This window comes from Drosophila albomicans, chromosome 3, assembly GCF_009650485.2.
Source record: "Drosophila albomicans strain 15112-1751.03 chromosome 3, ASM965048v2, whole genome shotgun sequence".
Taxonomy (NCBI): Eukaryota; Metazoa; Arthropoda; class Insecta; order Diptera; family Drosophilidae; genus Drosophila; species Drosophila albomicans.
In genome coordinates this window covers 15,776,705-15,800,674 of record NC_047629.2, presented here as the reverse complement: position 1 = coordinate 15,800,674, position 23,970 = coordinate 15,776,705, and the positions used below count along the sequence as shown (strand labels likewise).

The window sequence follows — 23,970 nt, the reverse complement described above, 5'->3', positions numbered from 1 at the left end:
TAGTAGTGGGATAGTTCTTGGCTAATAGTATTAGGCACTATTGCGATAATTTTGAGTACAGCGTTGAGCAAAGTTTCCCAGAAACCCATTATCAATTGTGTTATTTTATTTTGGAGCTGATACGCGCAGAAATCGGTTTTCGGTGCGACTGGATGAATCAGGCACTATCAATGAAGCTATCTATTCCGCCCACTCATGCTCCCAAAAACTTTTTGCTTTGTTATTCACAAAGGCCTAGCCCAATGCTTTGGTGTGTGTATGTTATCAACAAATTAGACTTTTTGATAAGATACTCAAATCCGAATATCTAGATATGACTATGTCTCATTTCATTTAAGAACGGTAGCTCTAAACAATGCCCAGTCTAATCGAACTGCAGTAAACGACGCGTTAACAAAGCGCGATAAAATCATAAAACAAAATTTGGAAACTGTGTTTTAAATTGATTTATTTAACCCAAAGGATACAAAAAACAGCAACAAAATGAATTGCCTAGCTGCAACTTTAAATTTTCTACTATATCTAATTAATATAGTGTTTTTGGTGAGTTGCATTCAAAAAGGATTTGTGGAATTACTATTCAAATGGACATCAGGCAAATAAGGATTATTTTAGACATTGGTTTTAGTTCTTGATAATGCAGTTTCTATTTTACTAAACCCGAAGCTTATCAACAACTGTATTTGTGAATTGTGAAATATCTGAAAAATGTGTGGAAAATCTTTGAAATTCAATGAAATTTAACATGAAATCATTATGGATGAAATGCCCTTAATATTAATAATTCTATATAATATAATAGATAATTCTATTAGTCCAACTCTTTAATAGAATTTTGATAAATTCGTGTAAAATATTTTAGAAACTAATTTGATCATAAAATCCTTATGGATGAAATGCCCTTAATATCAATAATTCTATGAATGTAGGTAAAGATAATTCTATTAGTCCAACTCTTTAATAGAATTTTTATAAATTTGTGTAAAATATTTTGGAAACTAATTTTAGGCTTGGGATTGGAAAATCCTTTCAGAAGTTGTTCCTCGTAAATATAAAAACAAAACAAAGTAATAATTTTAAAATTTTTCTGTTTTAATTTTTTAACGAAAGTAGATTCAAAAATGTCAAGCAAAGTTTTAAAATTTATTGATGAGTTCCGGCGACTAGAAAAAATTTTCATATATTTCGCAGTTAATATTTACCAATATAGTATAAATCGTCTATTAATGTCGCATGCGCCAAAGCTTAGAGGATTATTGATTGTCATTATACAATAGAGAAACAAATTGCGTCCATTGTTCTTATCGCTGGTCTAAAGAGACACGAATGTACCTGAGTCATTGGGGAAATACATGTTTGTAACGGAGCTGTGATATGATATGATAAATGTGTGCGCCGATAAATGTTTAGATATGCGGGTACATGATGTATTATTAATGTCTGTTGTGTTACAATGATAAGGAAGAAAACTCCAGAGCTATTAGCCTTGATTAATTTGCTATGTTTTTTTAGGTCATCACTTTATTTATATACAAATATGTTAAGAAATATAAATACCATATATAATAATATATAAATAAATATAAATTGTTATATTAATGAAACCACTATTACTATTTCGTTTTAAAGATCGTCGGCATTCTGTTGATTGTGCTGGGGTCAATTATGCTCTCGCACATCAATCAGTTCTATGGCATCGAAGAACTGGTTGAGACCAATGCCATTCCCATATGCATAACTGTTCTGGGCGTGCTCATCTTTATCGTTTCCTTCTTCGGCTGCTGTGGCACTTGGCGTCAGAGTGCCTGCTTGACCGGCACGGTGAGTTTTAACTCCTAAATATCTATTAAATAGGACATAACATATTTAAATTTACATTTCAGTATGCTACGCTGATGTTTATACTCTTTTTGCTGCAATTGGTGCTCACCTGCTGGGTGGCTGTCAATCGTCAGGGCTTCCTGAACGATATGCGCGATCTGGTGAACACAATTTGGGCGGAGAACGATGCGGCTAACGATTACCCAATGGGCGCAATTGAGCTGACATTCAATTGCTGCGGTGACACCAACTATTTGGACTATAACACCAGAAACCAGACGGTGCCTGGAACTTGCTGTGGCTACACCAACCGCACTCAGGCCTGCTCTCCAGCAATCTATGAGAATCTTGAGGGATGCAATGCTAAGTTTGAGAGCTTTTGGGTGAACAACACGGATCTCATTCGTTGGTCGGGCCTGGGCATCTGTTTATATGAGTTCATCGTCTTCTTGCTTGCTGCTGCTTTGACCCATTCAATGCGCAAATCAAATTCAGGCAGACAAGTTTCGGCTTAGATGATGAGGAGTAGCTAAAGCTGTTTAACTATATATTGCATTGATTAATTGAGTTATTTAATAAATATTATTACCTAGACTCAATAATTGTTTTCTTTTAATTAACAAGTAATATGCTGAGGATGTTATCTGGCAACCCATCAAATAAACACCATTTACTAATCGGACATTATTTCAGCGGTGAATATTTTATGTAGGTGAAGGCCATATTATAATCATAGTTAGACTGCAGCTTTTTTATTTTCTTTGTTGTATTAAGTTAATAACTTTGCTGTTGCTATGGCTGCGTTAGAGAAAGTATTGAGTATGGGATTCCCCTTCGGTTACCTTTGCAAGCTTTCATATTTTATTCGCTGCCGAAAAGTATACTTCATTTACTGGAGCACATTTTCGATGTCGAAAAGTTAACTACAGTCAGTGCGATAAGAAGCCCACTCAACGAATCGTACAAAACAGTTGTATTCATTCGAAAAAGAAAATCAGTTCGAGTTTGACACTGAAACTATTCAGGTGTAATTATAATAACCGCTTTCGTTTCGAGAAAGAAAATATATATCCAATATGGATTGCGGCGGAGTATTTGTTAAATATGTGCTCTTCATATTCAATATATTATTTGTGGTAAGTTCCGAAATATTTGTTATTGTGTATCATTAAATAATATGTTCCGGTCTGATATTTTTTTGCAAATAAAATGATTCCATATAAATGTATTGTTCATATACTGAGTGCATGTGTGAATCTTATCTCGAGGAAAAATTAAGTATACTCGAGATCGTCGACACAAACATGTGTTCATGTATGAATTCACAAATATATATGTGTATGGGTGTATATCGAGTTAGGGTTTTTAAATTGTACGTATACATATTATATATGTATGTATATAAACGACATACATATCTATAAGTTTTGGAAAGTGGTTCGCAGTTTATCTTATCTAATGATGACTGAAAAAGCTTCTTCATAACGGCTGGGGAATGTCGTGATTTTCACATATTCGTTTACATGCCAATGTTCAATGTAATTACAGCTAATGAAATGTGGTCGAGTAGAATGTTTTGCAAGACCTAATGATTGGCTTATGATGAGTAATACCATTGCATTGTAAGAATTGATGACTGGGCCGCTTAAAAGTAGATTGCTTTTCCTCTATATTGAGTACCGCATTGCATTACAACGTTGTTTTCTTTGAATACAAGGCTCATGGAAATTATTTTCATAAATCGATAATATAATTGAAATATTAGTAACAATAGTACATATAATATATTGGGTGTGATTTTTTTATCAAGATAAAGATGTTAATCATTAAATACTGTCTTACTGTAACATATTTTTAATAATTCATTAAAATCGTACCTTATTTCAGATATGCGGCATTTTACTTATTGTATTTGGCTCCCTTATGGTCGCAGAAATCAAAAACTTTTCGAGTGTTGACGAGACTTTTACTGCAAATAGTGTGGCTATTGTAATATTGATCCTAGGATGTATCATCTTCTTGGTCTCATTCCTTGGATGCTGTGGAGCGATTCGCGAGAATTCTTGCGGACTTACAACTGTAAATTTCATTTTAAATATCAACAAATGTTACATTTTAAAGATGTAATATTAATTTTGTTATAGTACTCAATCGTGATGCTGGGCTTGCTCTTGTGCCAAATAGCTCTTATCATCTACATTTGGATCAATCACGTCCAAATCCGACAGTCACTGGACACAGTGGTGCAAAAAATTTGGGACCAACGCAATACTGATAAACTCTTAATGGATACTCTGCAAAAATCGGTTAGTTCTGATTAATAATATCAAATGCAATTTTACTAAATAGGCTTAAATTTCTTATAGCTAAAATGCTGTGGACTGCACGGATTTGCCGATTACGGTACTTCTTATCCAGCTTCGTGTTGTGATTCGCCTTCGAATGGATCTTGCAGTTTCACTTCCGTGATGCTTAGGCCCGGTTGCAAGTCGGCTGTTGATTCCTTGTGGGACACAAATGTGAACATAATTAAGTATGCTGGCTTGGGAGTGCTTGCAGTTGAGGTATAGTATATAGACAAATTAATATATGCAGTAGCGTAATAAATCATTTTCTTATTTTAGCTGACCGCCTTCATTTTTGCCTGCTGCCTGGCCAACCAAACGCGCAACAACCTAAGACGTCAAAATTATTAAAAATAATTTAATAATTATTAAGACGTCAAAAATGAAGTCTTGAATGAAAATTTGTAATGTATCTCTTTATATTTTTTGTTGTCACATACTTCTACTTATGTATATTTACTTATTTGCAAATGTAATAATTATTGAAACTGTATTCCTATAAATAAACTTAGCTTATCGAGGTTGCAAAACGATAATTACACCACGATTTATTACATATACATACATAAGTAATTTATTCAGCTGGTATACCACTTTATAGGACTTAATGTGCTTGTGACTAATAGATTAAAAGGCGATATAAAACAAAGTTAAGCGGTTAATTATTTTTAAATTTAACGGTAATTTTCAAGCTGAAAATATTTTGTTTATTTTTCGGAAGTGTTTTATAGTGTAGCCCACACTTATAAAAATGGATATATAATATGTATGTATCTATGAAAAGGAAACTCTGTTGCTTGGTATATTTATTTGGGGCATGTTGGTATATTTTAACGGTCTAGCAGCAAAATACTGCTGGTATTGCTATGACTTCCAAGTTAGGTCACACTATGTATCCGTTTGACGTTTGCTACTTTTTGCGTTCCTTTTCAATTTGAAAACAGTTTCTCGTCGAGGTGGACGTGTCGCGTGTGTTAAAGAAACCTTGAACAAATCAGAAAAGGTAATTGCAGTAATAGGTGGCAAAGTGCAGCAAACTGAATAAGTTAAAACGATACAGTTCACACATATGCACATATACGACGTATTGCATGTGATTGCTCTCGTTTATATGACGACTACCTGAGGATGCTCAAATAGAATGCAGCTGCCGAGAAGGCAGCTGGCTGAAGAAAGAAGCATGAGTAAAAGTGGTTGAAAACGGAAAGTGTAAAAGCACAACAAAGGAGAGATGCAAAACATACGACGCACTTCAAACCGTATGCTTCAGTGTGAATAAAGAGAAAGAAGCAAGGAACACAAAATTTCTATAAGAATGAAATGACTATGTGATGTTGGTGTTGTTGACTTTGAATAAGTGCAGTGAACTTCTCCTTTTCCTATCAATATTATACATAATAGATGCATAACAAAACATTGTTGCGTTGTTGCTGCTAGCTTTCTATGTAAACATTTCTTGTTTTGTCCACGGTCGCTGTGGCGACCCAGATGAAATCCGGCGTTGTTTTTTACGGCGTCAATGCGTGAATAATGGGAGCAGATGCAAATTGTTTTATGGATACAACAAAAAATTAAATAGGCGGACATTTGTACGTGTAAAAAATTAAATTACCGCATCATGAGTTCAAAAAAATAAACCTGTTAACGAGTTTTTTATATCCATTATTATTCATGCTATATTCAGGGTTAAGAATAACACCCGTGACTAAGAAGGAAATATGTTATAAAAACACATTACTCATATAAAATGTTGAAAGGAAATAATAAGATTTCTAAGATGAATCATTTCGAAACATTTTTAAGATAGGCGTATTTAGCTTAGGGATCGTCAAAGTCAGCTTTCCATAGTTAATACACTCTAGCCGCATAAAATTAATTAACGTAATCCGTATAAAACAAGTTCAACACATGCAACGGTCGTGGAGAGTTATATAAACTAACGTGAAACTGTTTCGACTAATCGGTGGTCGATTGATGATCAATTAATTCACCTATTTTGCGTAATTCGAACTTGTTTGATTGCAAAACTTAAAAGTGATATCTCTTTTTATTATATCATTTACCTTTTATGCATTTACAGGAAAGTGAAACTTCAGCAATATGGATTGTGGAACGTCTATGGTTAAATATATACTCTTTATATTCAATACGATCGTTTCGGTAAGTGAATTCAAGATTTCAAGACAAAACAAAAAGAAACATATAAATTATAAAATTCTCCAGAAATTTAGCAGATATTAATGCTTTGCAAGCATGCAATTTATTATGCCATTTATAGAATTGAGAGGCATGCATTTCAAAATAAAAATCGCATCAGGTCGGATCAGTTTCGCTTTAGCAAAGTGCTCACCTAAAAAATCACAACTTGTTTTCCGTCCTCTCCGATGACATCATCGAGAGTATGTAGTAATATAATAAGTGTGCGTGTAGTCAGCTTCCAAGCCAAACCGCCGACAGAGAGACGCATACTTATACATGTATACTAATGCGTATGTGTGTGTGTGTGCGGTTTTATCTGCGACTGAGCTGCTGTGCACATTAAGAGAGTATAATAGATGGTGCCATGAGGCGGCTTAATCAATTTCAATGTTTATGAGCTGTTATTCCAATGGTTTGTTTGTTTCTTGTTGCTGTAGCTACCAATAGATGCTCAAGCTAGAGATTTGTTTACACAGCATAAGAATATAATACTTTCGCTCTCTCTCACTCACACAAAAGAATTCAAGATGTTGGGGATGCGTGATGTCATTTTGGCAAAAAGTGAATCAGTTTCCCAGAAATGTGCACCTCCGATTGATAAAGTGACGAACAATTGTATAGAAACGGGGACTACTACATTGATATGTATGCACACTTACATATAATTGACAATTGACGTGCTAGTTTTTGATCAACAGATGCATGACTCAACACAGCAAGCACAGCTGAAAACTAAGTCAGGTATAACAACGACAACCTTGTTGCCGACCTGCTCGAGACCTTAAACAAAATGGCGACGCGTCCACAACGCATTTGAAATATTAATTAAAGCAAATATTTATGCATACGAGCAATAAAAAAAAGCGCACCTTCAAGATATAGGCGACCAAAAATTAAAAAAAATATATGTATAAATGAAAACAATATTCGTCTGGAATATGCATATTATAATATATGTATTTTTAATATGTACATTTATATTTTCTCAACTTTTGCAAATTCACGCCTTGGGAATCGTCAAGCGCAACAGAAAACATTAAAAAAAATAGCGACAAATAAACAGCAAAACAACAAAGTAAATACAAAATGCGAAAGACATAAAAAACACCATCGTCGGCGAAAAACGCCAACTTGTTGCTTTGGTCATAGCAACTGGTGGAGTAACTACTACAGATTATTTACATAGCTAACGCACACGTGTTCTCCCGGCTCAGGTGTAGATACAATTTGTAGCTGAATCGGACGCAAAATGCGAATGGAGTATATAGCATTCTTCTGTTTCAGCCAAAGCAACAAATTGCAGGCCACAACAATAAGCCGCCTTTGAGCGTCACTCGGCCAGACAAAAAAGAGTACAAAACAAAAATGAAAAAAAAAAAAAAAAATGTATACACAAAAAACAAACAGGAAAAACCACTTTAGACACATTGTCGAACTTTTAATACTCTTGCAATAAATTGTATATAGTATGTTTCCAAGTGCAAATTTCTTTTTAACTGATTGATATGTTAAGCTGCGTTTATCATGTTTTCACTTAAATTGAGAATGTCGCAGATATTTAAGTTTTCTGTGTTTAACTTGATAAACAGTTTTACTGTAACGCATGCGATAAGAGAATCTGTATACCCAAGATATAACGACGAAACACATCGCAACGGTCGAGAAAGCAGCAAAAAATACATTGTGCAATTCGGTTGGTTAAATACAAAAGGGAAACTACGGTAATACTTGTATGGATACACTCACTCACTCATACTTCTCTACCCTTGAGTACAAGCCAGACAGGGAGTCATGTGTGTTTTACCCAGATTCATTTGCGGGTTCGAGTATGTTTATTTTGTATTTCAAACACGACTCTGTGTGTGGAGTGTCGACCGCCAGTTAGAACTTGAGTTTCAAAGTATTTTTGTTCCCATTGCCAGTGCTTAAATTTGCTTTACATACGTACAGATATATCTATATAGTATGTAGGTAGATACAAGTACAAACTGGTTAAATGATGATTAACGTGTTAGGCGTATTCATTAATTTCATTTTAACAATACGAATTCTGAATATTGTTCAGCAAGTTTATTATCTGAGACGTAATATCAACCTTGATTTGCGTCCAAAACTCCATAGAAAGACAGTTAATTTTTAATTAACATTTTTAACATTTTATTAACAATTTCTGCGAATTGATTTTGACTTATGATGCATTAAATGACTGAGTCAATATTCTTCGCACAGAGCAGGGTGTTTAACCTTTACTCCACATGCAGTAAAGTTAATGCTCTTTCAAATGATCGGAACAATTGACGTTAATTGAGTTTTGCTCCATTTATTGTTGTAACCCGATGCACAACTTGTATATAAATATGCAAGTTTTAGTTGTATACTTCTGATGTGTGTTCATAATTGAGTTATAAATAATTTCATTAGCTGTGTTTAACACGCTGGGGAAATTAAACTAAAACTATTTTAATAACCCTCAGGAGTTTTGTTGTTGTTGTTGTTGTTTTATTTCGTTGTCACGAAATGTGAAACACATCAGAAATTACGTTATTTATCCCATATGACTTGTTGGAAACACGATCAGCCTAATGATCTCAGCATTTTTGCCAGTTTGAATACAAGTTTTTGGCTGTCGGCAATGTTGAAACTCGATTATACGTATGTGGCCATATTTTGTTTATATAATTAAGTAGTATTTATTTATTCATCACAACTGTTGAATTTCAGTTCAATATAATGTTTAGATTTGTATCAAATTACAAAGAATTCAGAACTGTCGATATATCATAAATTACAACTAAAGTAAAGGTCAAAGGGATTTCAAGAACTATAATTTCATTGAGAAACCAGTTTAAAAAATTACTTGGAAACTTCAGTGGCGCTTCTATAATTAAGTGGTCCCTAGTGTGTTTCTATAAATAAATGTTTCGCGTAATTATTTTGAAAATTGCGATACGATTCCAATCAAAATGTCACATGTTGCTCGCTCGTAGCACGCATACGTCCTGTTGCACAAGCATGTGTTTTATTTTCTCGTATCTCGTCGTCGTCACTTGTTGTTTGTTCTCTTGTTGCTGCGATAACTACGAGATATAAGAGATCGCGGTTTGCTTTTATTTCTTTTTTTGGGTGCGGTTTCATTGACTCTCTTCCATTCACATTATGCGTATTTATTTCATTGCATATGATGAGGGTTGTTTATCTATGGATTCTGTATGGTTTTATTCAGCAATTTTTATTCAACCAACTTTCCAACGCAGTTGTGATGACGTCAGACGAGCGTGCCAGTTACTTGTGAAATATGATGTAGATATAATCTGTCGACTAGTACTCAAAAAAAGCAGAGAATTTATATATAGTAAACCGAGACAGACTTTAATCATTCGAGTTGTTTGCACGTGATGCCTTTCATTAGGAAATGCTTTTGTTTTTGTGAAAGTGGAGCAATTAGCAGACGGAATAGGCGAATATGCTGTCTTTGTGTGCGGCCAGAATAAACTCGTAGTCGCAGCTTATTTGGGTCAATTATGCCAGAGATTTGGACAACTTAAATGTTCTTAGCTTTTGACGTTCGCTTCAATTCAATACAATGTACAATATTTAATTTTAGACCGCCCACAAATAATGCCATATAAGAATTTGAGACAGTGTGTGTGCTTAATGAGTGAAATGAAGCAGCAGCCCACTCAATGCTAAAGCAAACAGATTCACATGAATACGATGTGTATACGTATGTATTTATGTTCATGCAGATGTAGACACAATTAAATCAAGTAAATTCAATTAATTGGCGAGCATTTATTTCCATTGCGACAGACGGATCAAATTTGTTGGATAGAATGCATTTGTTGCTTTCTTGTTTGTGTGCAATAACAACAATAATATTACAAAATCTCGCAATTGGCATAAATTTGACGTACATTTCTTGGCACCTTGAACTTAAAGCGCCTCCGCTTTTTGTCGGTCGTCAGATTTCCGCGCTTTAGCTTCTAAGGTTATCAAGTCTTATCTAAATGTGCTTCATAATGTGTATGTTGATGTTTATGTTGTTTGCTTTAGTCTATGGTAAATAGAACTACTATGCGTGCAAAAGAAATTAAATTAACACTAAAATAACGCGAATTAAAGCATAAGTGTTAGTTAGTTGCATTACGTAAGCTTTGCGGTAGTTTGAATCTTAATAGTCATTTGCCACGACTACCTTCTGCTTGTTATGCTATGTTATCATCCCTGAGGTCAGTCCACGAGGGCTCAGCACTAATTAAGGCTTGTAATAATTTATCTTTGCCATATGAATGCCCAGGCCAGTCTTTTAATTAAACAAAATTAAATTGCAATTGTTAATGTGAGTGAGTGCCATTTATTGCATTTATTATGTATCCATTTACAAAAGCGGTCATTGTGGTGGCAAACATCGCCAGCTGTTCTCAAAGAACTCTTGATCATGATTCATATTCTACTGTTTCATTGTTGGACTAATACAATTCAAATCGTGTGTGGTATTTTACATAAAACCACTAGGATGTACTGATAATAAGAGTAATATGGCGACAAATACTTAAATGAAAGAGTTTACTGATAAAACCATATAATTTTTAAGCGAAAATATATATGTTATTAAAGCGGATGCAAATATGTGAAAAAGTCAACTCAAAAAGTTAAATAATGTAGTAACAAGAGTAACTAAAGAATATACTTTAATAAACTTTTTCTGATTGTTCCAGATTGTTGGCATATTAGGTGTTGTCTATGGCGTATTGATCCTGAAGACCATTGGCACCATCGAGGTGAATGGACAGGTCGGTTTCCCCCCACAGGCAATACTGCCAATTGGACTGATCACTCTTGGCTCGATCGTGTTGTTCATCTCATTCCTGGGATGTTGTGGAGCTATTCGTGAATCCGTTTGCATGACTATGAGCTATGCTGTCTGCTTGCTGGTCCTTCTTATTCTGCAGCTGACTCTTATTGTGCTTTTGTTCACCAATAAGGAGAACTACGATCAAGCCATGGGCAATGTTATCGATAAGGCCTGGGAGAATCGCGATAAGGGTGAAGGAGGTGTCTTTGATAACATTCAGCGTTCGGTAAGCGACTGCTTCTATTCAATGATAGTCTCTTGACAATTTTTAAACCTTTGTTATATTTTTACTTTAGCTCAAGTGCTGTGGTCGCAATGGTGCCATAGATTATCCATTCGCTTTCCAAGGACTGCCCGCTAGCTGTTGTGAAGGTTCATGCATCAACGTTTCCAACATCTACGGCGGATGTCGTGACAAGTTTATTTCTCTTGTGTCCGGTGATACTGATAAGTCGAAATATTTCGGTCTCGGCCTGATTGGTGTTGAGGTGAGTTGAATTCCCTCATTTATATTTATTCATATTAATCAACTTATTCCTTTTTTTTTTTAGCTGGTTGGTTTCATCTTTGCCTGTTGCTTGGCCAACAATATTCGCAATTACAAGCGACGCAATGGTGTCTACTAAACAAATGCCATGACACATAAAATCGCATAAACAACACGCACACAATTTCACACACATGCACACAACAAAACACAACATTCGCATTAATTTTTATAATATGTATTGTCGTAGAACGCACATAACGAAAATAATTAAAGTAAACCATTTGGTTGCAAAAATGAACATTTAAGTTATTCGTATAAAACACAATTTTTCAAACGAATGAAAATGAAAAGCAAAGAAACATGAAAAACGAAAAATACTTAGTATAAGTCGCTTAAATGCTTTTCAATTATTGTTTTTGTATTTTATTGCTCTTAAAACTTACTCACGCGATAATAACATGAATCCAAAGTCGTTGTACAAAGCTAAAAACAAAACCAATAGACAGACACTGTTACAATAAACTTACAACTTGATAAGCGCAATCTTAATGTTACACTTACATTTATTTTTTTGTATAAGATATTAAAAGCAGAGTATGTAAATGCTAATTTTTACCTGTTGAAAACGAAATGATATAAACAAGTGTCTAAATGAAAAATAATATATATATTCAGATATATAAAGATACATAAACATGATGTATACATAGAAAGCTGTTCATCAATATATTTGTAAATTGGAATCTCTTGAAGTTTTAACAATTTAATAATGTAAAACCAAACTCGAATTGAAGACAACGTGGATGAATAAAGCATTTAAAACGTATTTATATATACATATACAATAAAAAACCAAATACCGCTGATAATTTTAGTTTTTTGTACTTGCTATAATAATAGGTTGTGATTCAAGTTGCCATCACTGCCGTTGAAAGTTGCTGCAGTTTAATTGGCATGCAAATTGTACGCGCAGTGCAGCCTTTGTTGTGCCTCGAGCCGATGGCATGACAACGTGCCACAGACGATTCATACTATGTACTATGTATTGTATGTATAGAGTAAATATTTTGTTTACCATGCGATTGACATGTGATAAGTCCGTTGTGGTTTCACTTGGGGTATGTACCACAAACACCAGAGCTGTTGATATTTCGCAGCAATTTTCTTGAACTTGACCCAGTCTGGGGCCAACTGAACTGCTCCACTGACTTTAATCCTTGTTTGTCATGCAGCCAACGTCGACTGTTTGCTTTTTCATGCCTTCACCCAGTAGAGACTACTGAAATGATGCATAAAATAAATAGACATAGCTGATTACTTAATTTATAAACTGAATGTTTTCGTATTAACTAAATTATCTTTAGTTTATTCAGCTGATGTGGAAAATAACTTTTTTTTTTGGCATTTGTTGTGTAAACGTTTGGGATTATAGACATATACACGACTCAATAAAAATGTGTTCGTTTTGGAAAACTGCGGGCGTAGTTGCGTTTTATTTCTCCATAGTTTATAACTTTTTGCTACTTTTTGTAATTCTTACATTTGTGCTTCGGTGTTACGACGACTGCGATGTGGACGAGTTGCCTGAAGGTATATGTTAAAATTTCTTTATATAAAATTTTTTTAAATCTATGGAGCATAGCGGATTAGTCACTTTATGAGTCAGCATTTTAAAGTACAAATTCTACAAATTGTGTATTTTACACATTATATATTCAATTGACAAACTTTTTGTTGGCTTTGTATATCATATTAAAATACCTTTATTTCTACATCAAAGGTGAGGCGATTGATAAGGACTGCTTCGAAGCGTATGCCTTATATACATTATATGTTCCATCCCTGGTTGCAGCTCCAATTTTTGTATTGTCTGATTTTCGTGTAAGTAGCAAAGCTGCGAAAGTTTTGTGCGATTTCTCATGGCCTTTTCTTTATATAGAATGTTATCAATTTGGAATGGTGGCTTCTGTTTCAAGCAATAATCACTTGTTGCAGTTGCCTCACTTTTATTTGTTACAATTCATTTTATACTTTTTATAATATTATCTTCAATGGTCTTGGCGTAGGTAAGTTTACGTTGCATCTTTTATTCATATGATAAGTATTAAATCTTAAATAACTTTCAGCTGCACTTATAATTTCGTTTATAATCGTGACCAATCATCTCTTTAAAGTGAGGCGGACTCCAGCACCAGATGTCACTACAAATCCAGAATCAATACAATCGGATGCCTAAGTTTTAATCAAAAAATATACAAAGTTTTTATTCTGTAATTTATTTATACTCCCTACACAAAATTCTATATTATTTCCATATCGTAGTATTACTAGGAATCACCTTGTTTTATTACGCTTTTGAATGGGAAGTAATTATAGCTGTAGCAATTAATGTGTTGAATTTTTTGAGTCACTTAAAAAGCATATCAGAAGTTTATATTTTTAATATAACTTAGTTTTGAATGAAATTTTTAAATTTAATTTAAATCCAAATGATAAAAAATATTTATTACGTTTTTGGTTTTTGTTTCAGAATAAACTATTATACACAAGATCCAAGTTTGGTATTCTTTCAACCTTTATATTTTTATTTTTAATTTAAGTTTTAATTCTCTTATACTACAATATATATGATATTAACCTTATGAATAATAAGGTTCGTATTTCTAATACAATAGAGATATAAATTTGTTACTATTTGCATATATGTACATACAAATATTTAAAAAACGATTTTAAACAATTATTCAATTTGTAATTGTCACCATTATAGTATAAGGTAATATAAAATTAGCTTAATATAAAAATATTAGCACTTTTGAATCCGACTTTTTTCTAAGCTTGCTCGTGAGGAGCATTGAGCACAAAGCAAAGGTTACAACTGTTAACTTGGCGAACTCAACAAGTGACTCACTTTGTAAGCTCTCTCGTATGCTGTGCGTGCGTACGAGGTATGTGCAAAGCTGACGTCACAGCTGACAGGCCAACGAAAAGCTATAAAAGCTACAAAAGCTCGCATGCCGGCTGACTGGCTGGCTGGCTATGCACGCAACAGATAAGTGGGTTCGCGCAGTAAGCTATTGGTAGCGAGAGAGAGCTGTCGGGGACACTTTCAAATATAAAACAATCGTCGCGTGAAATTTATTTACATAAATACATATATATGTATCTAGTTCATCATAGAAACTATTGACGATCTTCTTAAATATTCTCATATATTACATATTCATATATATTATATATTTATATATATATATATATATGAGGGGGCGCTAGGCAAAGTTCGTCATTAATTATAAATAAGATGTCGTCATAGATCGCGATATTGTGAATATTCGAAATAAAAAGTTGTTATGGTCAAACTTGTATTATAAGGTTGTCTCATGATCTCATGTCATCATCAAAATTGCTGAGAGTATTGCTCATGCTAAAGGTGAAGTGAGAGAGTTTCAAAACATAAAAACGCAGAAGAAACGGCGGGAAAAATAATAAAAAAAAACCAGTCTCTTTGATTGCTTCCAAAGCTAAGAGAAGTTGCTATCGAATAGCCGAATTTAAAGAATTTTATCATCTTGCTGGAATAATAAAGCATGGCATCAACATCATCACTAAAAGTGCTTGCCTATGCACTGCATATACTGTGTACGGTGAGTCAAATAATTTTAATCTACAGACGCCCATCATTTCTTCCGATTGTTTACAATGACAGTTGTGTTAATAGCCTTAATTAGTCAGGCGGTATTGTTGAGGAATTGAAGGTGCACACTGAACACTAAACACTTAAGGTCAATTTTCTCTTCGAATTGTTGCTTGTTTATTTATGAAAGAGAGTTACTACCATTCATAATTTCAAGATATTATCAAGGCAATTAGAAGTTCATATCAGGATCTAAAATGTACGAAAAAACTTTGCTGATAACACTAAGAAATTGGTTACTCTTATATGTTTATCTACGTATATTATTCTGGAACTAGCAATGTGTTGCCATGAGCGATGAACTCTGCGGTTGGCACAATTAAAGAGAGAGCACTAGAAATTCATATGATTATTTTTCGTTCCTCGATTGTTAGTTTATTTAACAAAATTTTATTATAAGCCAATGGTGAGAATAGCCACATGTTAGTAAAGCCTCAATATGGCTTGCATGCGGTGTAAGGCCTTTCACCGCTTTTACGTGATTATTAATGATGAATAGATCTTGCACTTATCATGTGTCTGTTATTAAATTCCAGACGAAAAATTCTATATACATATGTGGGGTATTCAATATTGGGAATTGAGTTCAATTAAATTGTTTTGCTCTACGTGACTCAAAATTTGCGATGTCTATGTCCATTTCAATTAAAGACTTATTAGGAGAATATTTATAGAAAGATTGCAAAAAACAGATGGGTCACATACTTGCGATTGACGTGCTTGAACTAAGTAATGACTACTTTTCCAAGTCGTTTCTTATTTACTTATGATTAGGCTGTTGTTCAGTTGGCAAACAATAATCAAACGACGCACCCAACAGAGACAATAAAAAAAGAATAGACACTGAATCAAAGAGAAAAATATGACCAAGAAGATTTATGTATATGTATTCTAAAAAAACATTAAAATAAACACATGGGAAATATATAATGTTTATATGTTTATAGCAAACTACAGAGAAGAAATCCAGAGATTTAAATCTCGCATCCCCATGAATGTCAATGTTAATTAACAGTGCGTGTGATTTTGAGTCCCATTATATTATATTTCTACTCATTGAATACTTTGTGAGCAAATAACATCAAATTGAGACAGTATGATAACTAAAGCCTCTTTTGTCTATCAAGTTCTTCTTCATCGTAACTGTTGCTATTGTCGCCTATTTTTCGCTGCTGACGTCTTTCTTGTCGCCAGCCAGACTAGTCTCTAGGTCGCCATTGCGTACTTGCTCGGGTTGTTGGAGTAAGGTCAAAAACATTAAAGAGTAGGCGAAAGTTCTGTAGGAATAGGATAAAGTGATTCTCTAGTGTTGCGGAGTGTGATAATTATTGTTTATTTGCAGCTGCTGGCACTGGTTTTGATTGGTTTTAGCGCATACGTGGTGATATCCTACGATCTCACCGACAAAAGTAAGGTTATTGCGGCAAGTTATGCAGTCGTTGGAGGAGCTGCTTTAATCGTCGTTCTCTGGGGCTATCTGGCTGCTTGGCGAGAGCATGTTTGCTGCACCGTGACCGTAAGTAGATGCAAGATGACATCAACTATGAAATCGACTAGGAATTCAATTAATGATTCAACATTTGATTTGCAGTTTGCTGTACTTTTATTCCTCATCATTCTGGTTCAGACTCTATTCTTATACGTGGCTACTACAACGGTGAACGGTTTTGCGACGGAGTTTGCTCATTCCTTGGAGGTCACCTGGGAACAGGAGCTCGATAGTCCTGGCGCCATGTCATTGTATGAGAATTGGGTGAGAAGAATACAAGAAGCGGGAATAATACTTATAACATAATGCAATTAATAAATTCATTCGCAGTTCCAATGCTGTGGTCGAGGAAGCCCTCAGGATTATGTTGTTAACGAACGTTTACCGCCAGCATCGTGTTTCAGGAACCATGACCAGGAAAATCCCGATAATCTCATCCATAAAGGTTGCCGCATCGAGTTTGAAAACTATTGGGTGCATCTTCTGCACATTTTCAACATCATTGGCTGGGTGCTCGTTGCAGTTGAGGTGAGCTCCTTAAAAATATTAATTAACTTAAAAATGACATATAACCTTTTGTGTCTTCTTTTATAGGTGTTACTGATTTTTGTCTCCTGCAGTCTGTGCAACAGTATTCGGAATGTTAGTCGACGCACTTATTTTTAAGGAGATGTTTGCTCTAAAATGGCATTTCTATGATTTAAATGGCTCCAATTACCTTACTCAATGACGATTATTACTATATTATTATTTTTTTATACGAAATTTAAAGAAACTTACGAGTTTAATTAAAAAAATATACCTCTGTGTTAATATGCTTTAGAATATAATCAACTGTTACAATCTCTCTCATTTTTCGACTTGCATTACAATATATGACTCTGATATGTTTGCTTTTCGATGTTGTAAGGGTATTGTTGCATTGTGAGCATTTTTAAAACAGACAAACTTAGTTTTTAGTACTGTGAACTAACTTATTATGAATTTAATTTATAATAAATACACATGTTGTCAATTGAATGTAATTGTTGGGAAATTGTGTTAATGATATTAGATACTTGAATATAGTTGCCTATATTATAAAATTTTAATGTTAAATTCGATATTTTGCTTAAGGATATTTAAGAGTTTAAGATAAAAAATTCACTTTTATAGAACTATGAGGTCATTGCTTCGAAATGTGGGGATTCAAACCATAATATTAATCTCTTGCCAAGTTAACCTAATTGTATATACTATTACATGCTTCCCATGAATCATCCGCTTACAACATGAGAGTGAGAAATAGAAGAATATTCTATTCTTCTCTCTTGCAAAAATATCAATGTGAGTGCGCTAAAAAGTATGTAAACTATTATAAAAATAGAGCGGCACAATAGTTGTTGTCGTTTTGGTTTTTCATTTAAATCTATACGTACTCCACGTACTCTTCGTACTAGCTGCAACGCAATGGAATCGAAGCACTGCGAACCCCTTTGAGCGACGCCCATGCATAGCGGCGGCAACCGCACGCGCGAGTTTCTGTTTCATTTCAGCTCGTTCCGACCGGCCGTTTCATTTTCAAAAAGTTGTGTGTTGGTTTTTGCTAAAAGTTTTCGCTATCAACAAATCAGTTAACATTCGTGCGCGAACATGACGGTTTGGTTTCCAGAGCGACCGTTAAACTAAATATTTTAAATTTCAAACAAGTGTTCTATTGTGGCCCGTGCGGTGTCAATGCGTTGCCAAGAGCTTCGGGAAAACTAAGTGCACAAGGCAGTGAAAACAATACAAAATCGAAAAGAAAGAACTAAGCACAGTTCTTCTCAGTATCGCGTCGGAAAGATACGTGACTAAAAATAGTTGTTAGTTAAGAGTGCATTTTGGCAAAGCAAAAATTTACAGAGCAACAGCAACATGGCGTGTTCCACAAAGCTACTGAAAGTGTTTGCACTGATATGCGACATAATATATGCGGTGAGTCTTCGAATAATGTGATTATGATTATGAAATTTATTGGCGGTAACCTGAGAGGAGCCAACGACAACAATTGGCAATGGGATTAGTTGTGCTTTGTTGGCGGAAGTCGCGTATGTAAATTAAGTCTCTTACATTTGGCCACGAGTGTTGCCAAGTCTTGTAAATGCTATTAAAACTTATAATTATAATAGCATTAAAAGATATAATTACAGATGGAAAGACTAGTTTCATTAGTTGCGAAGTTCATTCACAACTACAAAAGTTTTCTAACCCCAACTAAAGTCCAACTAATTGAAGGTCTAGAGTGATACTAACGACAGAAGCTGTTTACAAATCAACGAAACACTCATCAAAATGGTCGAACATTATCTTTTTAGGTGCTTCCAATTTTTTAGTTGTTCAAAGTATTATTCACACTCTTCTTTATCAGCAGGTTAGCGCTTTGATGTTCAACAAATGGGGAAAACATCGGCAATTGTTTATGTGATACAAGTATATAAAACAAACCTTGACTTATCAACATCGTATAAATATTTATTGTTGTGCAATTAATGCGGCTGAGCATTGAATCCGATAGGAGTATCCAATGGATATGGACATCCAGATAGTCTTTCAGTTTGATTGAATAGCTAAATGCTTTCGGCAGCATTTCAATTACATTTGAAGGTTTTCATTCAGTTTTAGTGCTCAGTATCGTATAAAAAAAAATGAAAATGCTATACGTTATTCTTATGTTAATTGGCTAATCGCACTGCTGACTCGAACTGGGCGCAGCTCATCAAATTTAGGCATAACATTTAAAACAAATGTTCAAGTTCAGTTTTTATGTGCACGAACAGATCAAGTTGAGAATTCATACGAATAAAGTATATATATATATTGATTTCGATACGGATTCTTTCGAAATGTTGTTCGGGCTTGTTTTTTTTATATTATTTTTATAATGTTTGCCATCTTTCCAAATATTAAACCATATGCCCGAAGAACTCATTTAATTTATTGTTTTTTGTTTTAATTTGTTTTAAAATAAAAACAAAAACAGGAGAAAAATTTGCTTATGCGTGCAGCGGCAAAAATAACATTATAAAACTTGGTCACCCACGCCACAAAACTTGGCCCTGAGCAAAAGGCGGTCATAGCTTCTAGCCAAATACACACATAGAATTTTTAGTTTATTTTACTTTTTGCGCCAACAATTTTTGTGTATTTTGTTTTCGTTTTGTTGTTTTTGTTCTTATTCGTATTTTCATCAACTAAAATTTGTTGATGTCATTTTCAGACGCGCAGACATTACAAAATTGAAAATATAAATATTTTTCGGCAATAACCTTAAAGCACACAAAAAGCAAAAAATGTGGAAATGTGGAACACTGAGAATGCGAAAAGGAAATGTCGAAAAGAAACGCGCACACAACGTGGCGTATGCGCAATTTTCCGCATTGGTTCCATGCGAGTAAACTTTGATTTACTGATGAGCAAGCAGTTCACTCTGTGCTTAAAAATTACTTCATTTGGTGCGGCCGCGTGTTTTTAATTAAATGCCAGTTGTGCCTATGGGCCTCCCATGCATTTGAGGTAGGGCACAACCTTTTTTTAAGTTTATTGTTTTTGTAGTTTTCCCAAGCGCCAACAACAACATATACATGGGCATTTATGTTGTCAAGTTGTCGCTGTCGGAGTTTTGTAAACCCACATAAATCTCGGCAAACGTTTAGCTCCGCTCCGCTCCGCATTCAATGACAGCCGTGTAGTTATTCTAGTTTCCATTTACCACATGCTGTTCGCATTCCTCTCTTTGAAGCGTCAATCGGGGATCAGAAACTCGCCCAAGCCTAATCAGTTGTCTATTTGTCTCTTATCATCGAGCGCAAAGTATGTGCAAATATGTATTTGCTACTTGCCTCTGGCCTTGCCTTTAATTGCATTTAATTGCTTGTCTACTGGACAAATTAGAGCGAATCATATATGCATAATACTATATGCTATCTGGTTTATATTACTTGTATCTTTTCGCTGTTGCCGCGGCACATTTGGCACTTTTAACTCGTTATCGTGAAGCAGCCAAGTGATAATTGCTAAAAGTATCGCATGTGACATTATGTGAGTTATCTAATGTTTGTTTATGATTTTGCGAATGAATTGTTAAGTAAGTTAAGTGCTGACTAACTACGAGTGCTCTGTGCCCCATGAAGCATGGCGTGTACTTAGATTCATTGTCATTGTCACTTTGATTCTATGGGTTATGCTCGGTTTGTCGCCCCTTTGAACTCTCAAGTTGTTGGCACAACATACTTTGCTATCATGACTCGTCTCCAAAAGTAATGTAAAAATTGGGTGCCATGTGTAATAAATTACAATTAAATAGCGTAGTTCATTCAACGTAATGCCAGATGCCTCAGTTCTAAGACTGACAAGTGTTGAGTTGTTTGTTATCTGCAGCGCGTTGTAAACACTTTATCAGACTCTAATTTATGGCTTTGTCTAGGCTGCTAATGATTTGTCAACATAAACTAGCATACAAATAGGGCGCTTAACCACATAAAATAACTCTATTAATGTTTTATAACCAACAAATGCAAATACTTTTACTTACATTACCATATCTAAAAGTGTTTTTAATTTGTATGTACAACGTTAACGGCTGGCGATTAAATTTGTCTGTACTAGGCACTCGATCATTTGCATAATTGTAATTTAACTGAGCGAGAGAGAAAGAGTGAGGGAGACATCAGCTAATTTATTAATCGTCGACCTTAATTCAATTACACTTGAGAGCCTTAAAAGGCGGAGCTAAGTAAAGATAAACTTTGTCGACATCGAAACCAGTTATGGTCATGAATTACAGTAAATGCCAAATGCGTTTGGGCTAGACAAACCCAAAAAAAAAAAAAAAAAAAAGAATGGAATGACAAATCGAGAAAAATAAACATGAGCATGATAAATCGCACAAATCAGTCATAATTACCTCATGCTTAGGAAAATCTGAAAGCCGATGAGGCGGCTACTTAACGTGACATCGATTTGTGCGGAAGTTTGCCATGGCCCAAAGTGACAACACGTTGCGACTGGTTTCAAACAATTTACAATTTACAATTGTTGTTCACAATTGAGCTGCCAACAGGTTGGCAAGCAAACAATGTTTGCAGGTGAAAAAAAAATCAGTGCTAATATAATTATTGCGCATTTATTCAACTATTTTGCATGTATACGCTGATTGCACGATTGCTCGGAAAAACTATTGTATATACTTGCCAAATTCGCAGTTGTTTACATTTGCGAACATTTTGCTCGCTCTGTGAGCAACCCAAATGATTCATTGTTTAAATTATAATTGCAATTGCATTTGGCTAACGGCGCATGCAACTAATTTGAGCTAATTGTGCAGGCACAAGCGAAAAGTAGTGAAAGGGAAAGGCTGTGCGAAAAACGCGCGACAGCGTTGCGTATGAGTGATGTCAACTAAGAGAACAAATTGTGCGAAGGCCAACTTGTTGAATGTGGTGGCATGGCAGTTGAATCAACTACAAAATATTTGCCTAGCACACAATTTTGGCAACAACTTGTAAATCGTATTTGCATATTATGCATACGCACTGTCTGCCCGTCGCTTTATTGGCCAATTGAAATTCACGACACATTTGAAGGTCATAATACGTAATTGAATTTTAATTTCTTCTTACACCCTTTTTCAGCTACTTGGCATCGCTGTCGTTTTGGTTGGTCTGCACATCATAATCCAATTTGAAGTTTTTCAATCTGCCGGTTTCATCACCATTGCCATTGGCATCGTCCTGCTGCTAACTGCGATCTTTGGTGTTTTGGGCGCATCGCGCGAGAGCAGTCGCATGGTTAAATCGGTAAGTATAAAGTAATGATATTGCTGTTAAGCAACTATTATCGATTTTTGTTTATTTTCTTCATAGTTTACGGTCATTTTGATTGTGCTGATCGTGCTGCAAGTGCTGACGGTGGGCTTCCTTTTGATATTCCGTGAATCGCTGCTTATCTCAGTGGATAGAAGGTTCGATGAAATCTGGCATGATCAGCCTTTGCCAGTCAAGCCAGCTAATTCCAGCCAAATTTCGAGCATAGAGACTTGGGTAAGAGTATTGATTGATATCGAGTGATATTTCACATAATAATTGTTTGTTTTTTCTTCATTATTTAGCTCGAGTGTTGCGGCAATGCTGGCTACCAGGATTATCTGTTGCAGCCGAAGAGCTGCTACAATCCCGATTCGGGTAAAATGAATCTTGAAGGTTGTCGGCAAAAATTCTTGGACTTCATTGCAGACAGATGGGTAGATTCCAATATATTCGCGCTGGCGGTTGTGGGCGTTGAGGTAATTAATTAATTAACTTTATTATTTTTTAATTAAATTTAAATTAATACATTGTTTTATTGTTTCTCAGGTAATTTGTGCACTGCTCGCCTATGTGCTGGCCAATAGCATTGTGAATCGCTGGAGACGCTCGAAGTACTTTCCAAAATAAGTTCAGCAATAATTTGGAGCACTCTTCATAAGGCGCGCATACTCTAAAGAAAGGCCAAAGAATTCTCAATACTGTGCAAATACTTACAAATAATCTAATACTAAGCACAACAAATATGTTTTTGCGGCAATTGCTAGTCTACCTCATGTTCATCCATCGACAAAATCAAACAGCACAACTGATAAACTGATAAAAATCACTAAAAATAAAACTAATTTCGATTCCGATTCTGCAGTCAGCGAAGAGAGCTCAACGAAAGGTGCCAAAAACAAAAACAAAAACAATAGCAGTGTTCAAGCCGATTTCGATGTCTTATTTCTTACGTATTTATATGCATGTATGTATTTATTTTTGATAAGATTTGTCACAAAGTGTTCACACAGTGCTTACCATAAGTAACTGTGTGTGTGTGAATGTTTTATTTTTTGTATGGTCAATGCAATTTGTAACATTTCGAGCAATAAAGCACAACTATGTAGAATTGTACTTATTAATTACAATAAATTCCTAATAAATCATACTGATTTAAATGCTTATTAGAATTGACTTCGACGGGGAAAACATACCAAGATGTCAGCTTAATTCAATATTTATGGGAAGAGCCGTTGGCCACCCGTTGGCTGCA

At 34.8% G+C, this 23,970-nt stretch overlaps 5 protein-coding genes across 5 annotated transcripts; all 5 read left to right on the top strand.

The window, feature by feature from the left end:
* Positions 1-360: 360 nt before the first annotated feature.
* On the top strand, positions 361-2,409 carry LOC117572693 (23 kDa integral membrane protein). The gene is made up of 3 exons (XM_034255744.2): positions 361-543; positions 1,630-1,821; positions 1,884-2,409. The coding sequence occupies exons 1-3, from the start codon at positions 484-486 to the stop codon at positions 2,334-2,336; spliced, it is 705 nt and encodes a 234-aa protein (XP_034111635.1). The 5' UTR covers positions 361-483; the 3' UTR covers positions 2,337-2,409.
* Positions 2,410-2,814: 405 nt separating this feature from the next.
* On the top strand, positions 2,815-4,698 carry LOC117572696 (23 kDa integral membrane protein). Its single transcript, XM_034255748.2, has 5 exons — positions 2,815-2,957; positions 3,709-3,900; positions 3,966-4,127; positions 4,188-4,385; positions 4,446-4,698. The coding sequence occupies exons 1-5, from the start codon at positions 2,898-2,900 to the stop codon at positions 4,515-4,517; spliced, it is 684 nt and encodes a 227-aa protein (XP_034111639.1). The 5' UTR covers positions 2,815-2,897; the 3' UTR covers positions 4,518-4,698.
* Positions 4,699-5,054: 356 nt separating this feature from the next.
* LOC117572694 (23 kDa integral membrane protein) lies at positions 5,055-12,579 on the top strand. The gene is made up of 5 exons (XM_034255745.2): positions 5,055-5,169; positions 6,247-6,326; positions 11,084-11,446; positions 11,517-11,708; positions 11,772-12,579. The coding sequence occupies exons 2-5, from the start codon at positions 6,267-6,269 to the stop codon at positions 11,844-11,846; spliced, it is 690 nt and encodes a 229-aa protein (XP_034111636.1). The 5' UTR covers positions 5,055-5,169; positions 6,247-6,266; the 3' UTR covers positions 11,847-12,579.
* A 2,210-nt stretch (positions 12,580-14,789) lies between these two features.
* On the top strand, positions 14,790-17,908 carry LOC117569325 (protein late bloomer). The gene is made up of 5 exons (XM_034250452.2): positions 14,790-15,354; positions 16,747-16,920; positions 16,996-17,157; positions 17,224-17,421; positions 17,488-17,908. Exons 1-5 carry the CDS (start codon positions 15,298-15,300, stop codon positions 17,557-17,559), a joined length of 663 nt encoding a protein of 220 aa, XP_034106343.1. The 5' UTR covers positions 14,790-15,297; the 3' UTR covers positions 17,560-17,908.
* A 594-nt stretch (positions 17,909-18,502) lies between these two features.
* LOC117569326 (tetraspanin-9) lies at positions 18,503-23,863 on the top strand. Its single transcript, XM_034250453.2, has 5 exons — positions 18,503-18,849; positions 22,545-22,709; positions 22,776-22,952; positions 23,021-23,194; positions 23,265-23,863. The coding sequence occupies exons 1-5, from the start codon at positions 18,790-18,792 to the stop codon at positions 23,343-23,345; spliced, it is 657 nt and encodes a 218-aa protein (XP_034106344.1). The 5' UTR covers positions 18,503-18,789; the 3' UTR covers positions 23,346-23,863.
* The last annotated feature ends 107 nt before the right edge of the window (positions 23,864-23,970 follow it).